The sequence below is a fragment of the Thunnus albacares genome, chromosome 8 (assembly GCF_914725855.1).
Source record: "Thunnus albacares chromosome 8, fThuAlb1.1, whole genome shotgun sequence".
NCBI classification, from domain to species: domain Eukaryota; kingdom Metazoa; phylum Chordata; class Actinopteri; order Scombriformes; family Scombridae; genus Thunnus; species Thunnus albacares.
Window position 1 is genome coordinate 15,774,346 of NC_058113.1, and position 9,156 is coordinate 15,783,501.

At 39.2% G+C, this 9,156-nt stretch overlaps 1 protein-coding gene across 1 annotated transcript; it reads left to right on the forward strand.

Moving 5' to 3' along the window:
* Positions 1 to 455: 455 nt before the first annotated feature.
* On the forward strand, positions 456 to 8,612 carry si:dkey-79d12.5 (maternal B9.15 protein). Its single transcript, XM_044358744.1, has 5 exons — positions 456 to 627; positions 4,210 to 4,387; positions 4,558 to 4,695; positions 4,926 to 5,256; positions 7,330 to 8,612. The coding sequence occupies exons 2-5, from the start codon at positions 4,215 to 4,217 to the stop codon at positions 7,540 to 7,542; spliced, it is 855 nt and encodes a 284-aa protein (XP_044214679.1). The 5' UTR covers positions 456 to 627; positions 4,210 to 4,214; the 3' UTR covers positions 7,543 to 8,612.
* The last annotated feature ends 544 nt before the right edge of the window (positions 8,613 to 9,156 follow it).

Consider the following 9,156-nt stretch of genomic DNA (forward strand, 5'->3'; position numbering starts at 1 on the left):
AAGCAATATCAGGCTATCTTGCCTCAACTGTTGAGTGTCTATGGGATCAAATAACATAATCATGATCCCATAGGTATCCAGGAATTGAGCGAAACTGAGCAAGTAAACTAAAAGAGGGTCCTTTGTCTTTGAGAAAGGGTAACCAAAATAGGTAAGAACAATAGGGTCGCCTTACTGTTGCTCGCTATATCTGTCACAGACAACCCTCTGACAAAAATAGCTTATTAAAAAGTTACAAAAAGTCACAACAACACTAGTATTACATCGGATGTCATCACCGGACGGTAAAATGATAACTGATTAGTAGGAATTGGTGAACAATAAACAGTTGTGCTATGTTGAAATCCCCCAGTCAGCTGTTTACCTTGACTGACCATATTTGGGCCAGGCGGGGTGTCGCTCTCCCCGGCAGCCAGTCAGTTCTTGCTCACGCCGCGATGAGTAAAGGAAGTGAGTCACGCTGACGGTAATGTTACGTCTCCGTTGCAGCAGCAGAGAACAAGAGAGAACAAGGAAGCAACATGTGCTGACCATAAACTCCCAACACATCAGCACAGACAGGCAGGCAGCTACGATAAGAGACAAGAAGCCGAGGACTGAAGACTGGACTCTTTTAGTTTTTAAACTGTGAGTCACTGTTTGTTAACTTTGTAGTGAATTTAACATGATTTAAATCACTTTTACTGGGTTGTTAATCGAGCTCGTGTTTGTTACATTGTCACAGTTTTGATAGGGGTTATAATTATAAATCTGCTACTCGCTTTTATATCTTAAGGTTCATTTATTGTATTCCTATATTTTATTTTAACAGTGTGTTTATTTGACCCGCAACAAAAACTTTTTCTTGCTGCTTCTAACTATTTTAAAATGGGGCTTAATTTTTAATGTATGACCTACAAAATAATAGAAAATTGCCTTGTCAAGTTGGGCTAATCCACAGTCTTTTCTACCGAAATTTTAACAGTCATGGCCTGTTGCTACTAACTTTCTAAATTTCCACTCGGGGCTTTCCGCGCTGTTAGAAAAACCAAATGCGTTATTTCCAGCCTGCCGCGTGAAGTTTCCTTCATCACAGCAAAGACCGAGAAACAGACTTGGGGGTGAAGAATAAATTAGCTGTAGTTTGATCTTTTTGTTATTTTTCTATCCACGACCAGGCATACGCTAACACGTGTCCCCTCCTTGGATCACACAGCTCTGTCTTTACTGCTTTGTTGTGTCCTTTGTTTCAAGCAGATGCGAAAACAAGGTGGTTTCGTTGTCGCTTAAATTAAATATCGACGAAACCACGGGAAAGACCTCAACATGTTTCACTTGAAACTGTCTGTCAATCACATTTGGAAATCTGTTCTGACCTGATTCCACTTATTGGTATGTGACAGGGTGTTTGGGATAAATATGTGGTGTTATGGGAGAAACATCAACATGCTGTCAAGTAACATACAGAAGTAAAAGCTCCAGTCTGCCCTCGCATACAAGACCAACACTCAGGTAGTTTTCGGGTATGAAAAAAACTGACACTACAGGACACATTCATGCTGTGTAAGCAGAAGTGGGGGCAATTCTGTTTGCAAAATGGGTCAAGTTGTTGTCTTCACATGTAGGATCCAAAACAGTATCTGCAGAGCCTGTGATAATGGCAGTGTATCACTGTTCAGTGAAAAGACAGTAAACAGGGTTTGCAGATTGAGAAGCTGCTGCTTGTCACGTTTGGAAGCTTTTGTATGGTATCACTCACCCTCTGATTAGATCAAAGAAATGACACTTAGAGAATCAGTGAAAACGAGCACCATCAGTCATGTGAATTTCTTTGAGTTTCTCTAGTATCTACATACATGTATCATTAATTTGGTATGATGCAAGCCAGTTGAAATCATGACTCATGGCTGTTTACAGTAAAATACATTACACTGAGTCAGTAGTGACACAGTTACATGCTGGCACTGAACACCTGGCCATATGGGCAAAAAGTGACCTCACGATAATCTGAAGAAATCATTTTAACAATGTTACATGTTGTTATTGTTGAGTGAACTGATTTAAAAAAATATTTATGTCAATTTTTAGGCAAAGTGCCAATTTGTTTGCTGGATTTCTTTGCACTCTATGATAGTAAACTGGATACCTTTTGGGTTTTGGACTGTTAATTAGACAAAACACAGAGGTTTAAGAAAGTGAGTTTGTAATTTTTTACTATTTTCTAACATTTTTAAAACCAAATGAGTCATTGATTAATCAAGAAAATAAGGGTCAGATTAAATAATGAAAATATTTATCATTTCTTGCAGCTCCACTTCAGTTTAACTGAAAACTTTAGCAAATTTGGATATCCTTGGGTTTCACTTTACAGCAACGATGTGCTAACATGCAAAATAACACCTTAAATATAAAAATTAATGTCATGCCATTAAAGGGGACCCATTATGCTTTTCTTTATTTTCAGTCATATATATATATATATATATATATATATATATATATATATATATATATATATATATATTACAATGTCGGATGTTCATATTAAACGTAGCCAAAGTTTCAAATAATGAGGTAAACGTATGTAGAAGTAAATCCTGCAACATGGTGGCCTCCGTGGAAGAGGACCTGCTCCCTATGTAGATATAAAGATCATTCTAAGGTAACGAAAACACAATGATTCTTATTTTCAGGTGATTATACGCTATTAAAAACATACTCATATTATATTCCATTTCACTGCACCTTTAAATTATTTCCTGAAACCTTTGAAGTAGCATTTGCTTTTCATCACATATTTAGATCAAACAAATGTGGATCATGTCAAGTCAGTATCATTTTTCTGTCAAAAAAACAATTCTGCTGAAAGACAAACACTGAGTTTTGAAAATCAAGAAGGAAAAAAATAGTACGAGAGTAATATTCATAAACAATTTATTAAGCTTTAATGTCTTCTAAACCCAGAATGCTTCGAGACATCTGCTAAAAGCTCTGCCAGCTAAAACACCTTATCTGTTTTCAATTCCTGTGGCCTCTTTAACACAGCATTAAGAGGAATTCATGTCCAAGGCCGCTCAAACATTCTTCAGAGTCATAGCAAAAATCTGAAACGGGAAAACCTACCAGAAAAACCTGTGTTCATGTATGAGTGTCAGACGAAGGGACAGGCTAGAAGTTGCAAGATATATAACCTAGTGGCGGTGGAGACTGTTGGAATGAACATATTTAGTTTCTGGGTGAGTGATGGAGAACAGCATAACTGAAGAAGCAACAACAATAGCCTGAGGAATACATACTATTTGACTCTGTTTACCTTGCAGACTAATAACTAAGTGTGATATCCAAGTAGCTGTTTGAACATAAAAACATAGTATTGAAAACACACAGCTCATGTAATGGCAAAACATATTTGTAAGGGATTTGAAGTTACTACTGCTTTGGATGGTTGTGTCACTGGCTGCTCTGAAGAGGTGTGGCTATGTCTACCAGAGCAAATAATAATTTTCTCTCACAACACATTACACAGACTGAGGCAACGGTGGTGTGTTTCAAGCCACAATAACAAATGACTGTCTGCACCTCAAACTTCGAGGCGTGACTTTCTCGTCAGGGACATCAGCCGCAACATTTGCCAGCTCAGCTGCAAAGTTTAAATTGCCTTGGCCTTTATTAAACACACTCTTCTTTTCTGGTCAGGCTGACATTGGCACCCAACTCAAACAGGCATGCTATCGGAAGATAAACAGCACAGTGAGCTCATTGGATTTGCATGTTGAAAAAGTCAACATGCCAGTGCTAGTTTGCATCTTGTTTGCCTGTATACAAACTCTTTCCTTTTGTCAACACGGAGCCATGTAGCTGTAAAATGCCTGGCACTCTTTTACACACATTTAACACTTAGCCGCCCTCAAGGTAATAAAAATAGAAGGCTCAGGGGCAACTGAACAGGGAAATGCTGTTATCGCTGCAACTGAAGTCCCCCCCCCCCCCCCCCCCCCCCCCCCCCCCACATCTCAGTGAAGGGAAGTCAGAGTCTGTTACCAAAAACTAAAATCACCTCAGACTTTGGTTTACAGAAAAAAAAATGTGAGTGCAGTTATTACAGATGAAAGCTGACAGCGATGTGCGATTACAGAACCACATATTCATATAGACACACAAAATCACAGATACATGTGTTGATGACCTCATCCCCCCCCCCCCCCCTTCTTTTCTCTTCTGTTTGTATAGACATCATGAAAAGAGAGGTGAAGGCTGGAGTCAACTTCCTCAAACGCCTGGCTGTGGCACGTGGCAAGCTTGATGAAGCCAAAGCAGAATTATTTGCTGAGAAGCTGCAGAAACTTTTATGCGACAAATATGATGACCACTGGTACCCTGATTGCCCCAGTAAAGGCCAGGCATTCAGGTAGTTACCCATATGAAAACTCCACACATTTGCCACTGGATGTCTTTTTTGTTTTCTTTGCAAACATTATAAATAGTATCACTCTTTATTTTTATGACATTTTTATGAAAGCTGAAAGTTGAGATGCACATATAAAAACACTGAACCTTTATGGTTTAATCCTTTTACAGATGCATCAGGATAAATAATGGAGTACTCTGTGATGAAGTGCTACTGAAGGCATGTGAGGAGAGTAATCTCACCCCCAGTGAGCTGGGTCTCCCGTCTGAGGTCACACTGTGGATCGACCCACTGGAGGTGTGCGCAAGGTGAGTCACCGTCTGGCCTGCTGAGGCGAAGGCAAAGAATGACACAGACAGACACGCTTCAAAAACAAAGAGGCATTTCCCACTCTTGCCGGGACTTTGTGCGAGTCATCATGATGCATTTTACTAGATGATGAATAAAAAATATGTGGAAGGGGAGTACAAAAGAGGAGTATAAGCTGACGTGTGTGTGTGTGTGTGTGTTTGTTTGTTTGTGTGTGTGGTGTCCACAGATCTGGAGAGAACAGCAGGCCCTTCTTGATAGCCTGTTTCAAAGAGGAAGAGGCGGACGAAGAGGATGTGAAGGGAGAACAGGACTCCACGGACTCAATAAACCTGGACACCTCAGATTACCACTCTGCTACCTCTTCTGATTGTGGTTCCGCCGCGTCGAGCGACACAGAGGAGGAGACAAAGGATGGCGAGATGGAGGGGGAGCAAGAAAAAGAAGATAAAAATAAGAAGCAAGCGGCAGAAGGCGACACCTACACGGTCGTAATGGTGCCCAGGATTCGGAAGCGGCAAGGAGAAGGACCAAATAAGGTCAAATACGTCAGAAATATGGTAATTTTTTCTTCCTTTTTTTTAGCACCATCTGTTGGTATCTAACAATTAAAGGAAAATGCTGGCAATATTACAGTATATACATCTTACTGTCATCAAATTACATGACTAGAGCAAAACCAGCAATGAATTCTACAACTCCTCTGTGCCATAGGTTTCCATTGTTGTCCAAAAACCATTAACACATAAATGAGCCACACCATTGCACAGAGTGACATGCTCTTTCATTACCATAAACACAGGCCCTGTAGTCCCGCATTCACTGTCCAGCTGCTAGAGCATCAAATGTGTATTACTACACGGTTGGAAATAGTCCCCAACAAGTGCAACAAATATTCCTGTTAGTGTAACATTTGCTGGATACTACAGTAGGTACTACTTTCTTGCATGTCATACCCATCTCTGCTCTGTCTGCCACTTCACTATCCAATGAAGGCAAAAATGCCACACACACACACAAAGAAACTAAATATTTGTGACCCATTTTAAAAGCTGTATGCCTTTAATTGGAACAAATGGGCCAGAGTGTAGGGAATTCAGAGAGTTGAGAGACTAATATATTGTTGGTTTTGGTCTTTTCATGGATTTGTTGACAGTATGAAAATAAAATAACATCATTCTTATTCTTTACAGTTGTTCTCAAATGCTTTGGCACATTTCTCGAAACATTTTTAAAGTTCTCAGCAGTGAAGATGCATCTCCCAAAACAGCTCATACATGCAGCAAAACACTATAATTAACCTGCAAACATCTGTAACTCACCCAAACCCTTGAATTCATGTTTCAAAATTAAGTTGTTTGGCCACAGATTCTCATCGACCTCATACGTAATGCTCTCTCTTGCAAAACAACGGGGGAAGAATCGTCTTGTATGCCGCAGCATTCCTCTGCAGGCTTCTGCTATTATGTCATCACAAGCAGCATCCATTGCAGCAAAGACATTTGATTTTGTGGTCGATGATCTTATACTTTACACCTCCACTTTGCACCTCTGTTGCCCCTGTCCAGTGTTCATCTTAGCAGGCCATGTTCACAAATTGTAGTAACTCTGTCGCCCTCAAGCTCTATAAATGTGTTTTACAATATCCATACTCATGACTTACACCTGTAAGCTAACTGGACAGCACATGCCATTGGTTGACCGAAGATGTGAGTAACTCCTCATTCATAAGTTTCGCCTGACAACAAATTTATCAATTTAGCAGACTTTCAGACCACTCCATATCAGTGCAATTTAGGAAACGGGGGTTCAGCAGATTTTGACAGTTAGATGGACTATTCTGCATGTGATGACTTACTCAATGAAAAAAGTATTACATATTTTTGAAAATAAAACTATTCACCTGAGAAGAACAATCTATTTTGATCACAAAGACATATACAACCAATGATTGTTCAAATCGTAGGCATTTGCACTTAGTCATTTGCCTAAACTTGCTAAAACGTTAGCAAATGGTAACAAAGAATGAGAAATGCTCTCTCTGTTGTGCACAAGTAACAAAATATGAAGAATTTCACATATTGTTTGGACGACTTCAACTGTCATTCAAAAACTGAGCCAAAGCAACCGAGAAAAACTGTAAAGCAGTTATATAGAAGCACTACGGGTTCACAGAGTTCATGGTTTAATTCATAATGCTACTTTCATGGTTCAATACACATTTATATGAAGAGAAGGGAGTGTGTTTATAAATGTAGGTCATACTGATTTACAGGGATTTCTCAATATATGTAATACAAGAACAGCAGTGCTTTATAATATAACAAAACAGAAGATACCATTTCGACTCAGCAACCATATCACTGCATTGAGTTGATTTTTTTTTTTTAACAAATTATGTGGTGAATCATTTGATACATACTTATAGTGAATTAAGAATCTTGTTACACCCCTGGAAAGTACACCATGGATGTGTCTCTTCTGCATAATGTACAGTATTTGGTCACTATCAGTATTGCATGTTCTAGAAAGGAAAGCACCATCTAATCCTCCCATGTGGACTAACTGTGACTAACACTCATCCTGGAAAGTCTCCACCTCGCTAATCTCTTGCACTCCTTTCAATATTTCAGCTTCCTGCTAGCCTCCAGTACTACTACCACCCTGCACCAGTTTGGCCTCAGTACAAGAAGGGCGGTCCGGTGTTCCTCACCACAGTTTGTGCCCCTCCGGCACCGCCGCCTCCGCCTCAGCAGGTATTTGGCTACTACATCTTGCCGCAGCCGTCTCCACAGTTCATTCTGCCTCAAGCCACTCTGCAGCCATGGGGAGCTGCGCAGGGTTAGACCGTCCAGGAGCTGCGGCGTGAAGGTGGATAGAGCAATATAAGCTCCTTCAACTGAGCCATGATATCATGTCGGGTGTCTGAGCTAAACATGGGCCAAAAGAAGAACTTTTTTTTAAAAAACTGTATAGCTCAAAGTTATTCCTTGCACAACCTGTAATAACTCTTCTTTCCTTTTAATTGTGGTGACTTGTTATTGATGAATTGTACTCAGCACAGAGATGCCACTGTACTTAATAATGGAGTGAAAAAAAAGTTTGATTTCTTGGAATCTGTCAGGTCTGCACTGCTATTTTTTTTTTTTTTTTTTTTTTACATACTGTATGCATTATGAACGACTGCAGTCACTGGGTGCTTTGGCTAACTCAGGAACTCTCAGCAATATGCTTAATGCCAAATAACTGTCTTTTCAGGTGTTATTTCTCTTATTCATGTCTCTCACTTGTGCTGCAAAATAGCGGTCCACTATGTATACATCACAGTTAATCATTGTAAAATGTGATTCAGGGTTTTAATCTACTGTAGCTAGTGACAATATCTGTATATTAAGAAAACTATTTTTTACTAAACTGCTTGTAAATAACACAAAACTTGGATACCACAAACTGATGCACACTTTCTAATCTTACTGTCTTTTTGTTGTAATTTATTTGGCCACCAGTGGATGGCGCTGAACTCCCAGCTAATACATGAAATTGTGTATTTTTATATTAACAGTGTCTGCTGTATATTGCAAATCTAACTTCACAGAGCATACATGCTTTTAAACTTTCTCTGCTGTTAGTAAAATGTATAAAGAAATTCCTTATTTAGGGGTATCAGATTTATGGCTGCTTATAGCTATATGTTTTTTAAAAAAGTTTTTACTGTAAATATCCTCGCTATGAGAATCTGCTTTGTAAGGTCTGAACTCAAACATATGTCACACTGATTCTTACGTACTGTGATTATTTAATTATTTTTGATATTTATTTACTGTCCATGCAACTGCAAAGCTTTGTTTTGCTTCCACCTTTTGGATCAGCCATTTACTTTCTCATTGCAGAGGATTAAATCAACTCATACCTGAAATTCTAACGTGTGATTCCTTTGTCTTTTGGAGTAATATATATATATATATACTTTTGAGTGGAACATTTGGCAATTGTGTTGTCTTTGTTTTCTCTCATATAAATGTTCTGACTTGACCTAGAAAACACCTGTCAGTCTGAACACTCGCAGTGTCACACCATCTTAGCGTCAGCAGGATGCTCCAGCGGAAGGACTCCTTTGTGCGTCATTTAGCTCAAGGTCATGACGCTGTTCCTCCTCAAACAGGCCTAGTAAAGAGGGTGAGGGTAGAGATTGTGTTTCAGTGTTTTGGCTTAAGGAAGGAATTAAATTTCGAATTCATTTAGAGGAAATGAAGGGACATCTTAGCAGCCTATTCTTTTTAGAAATACTTCAGGATAAGATGGCAATCGATCCAAGAGAGCAAAGACGCAAATGAAAAGCACAATTATAAATAATAAAGAATGCCGTATAGGCCTATTTATAGGATTTTTTAAAGGTTACAAATGGATGAGTGAAGAATGAAGGCCGGTACAGTCATGAGTCATTGCCAATCTCGGTGAAC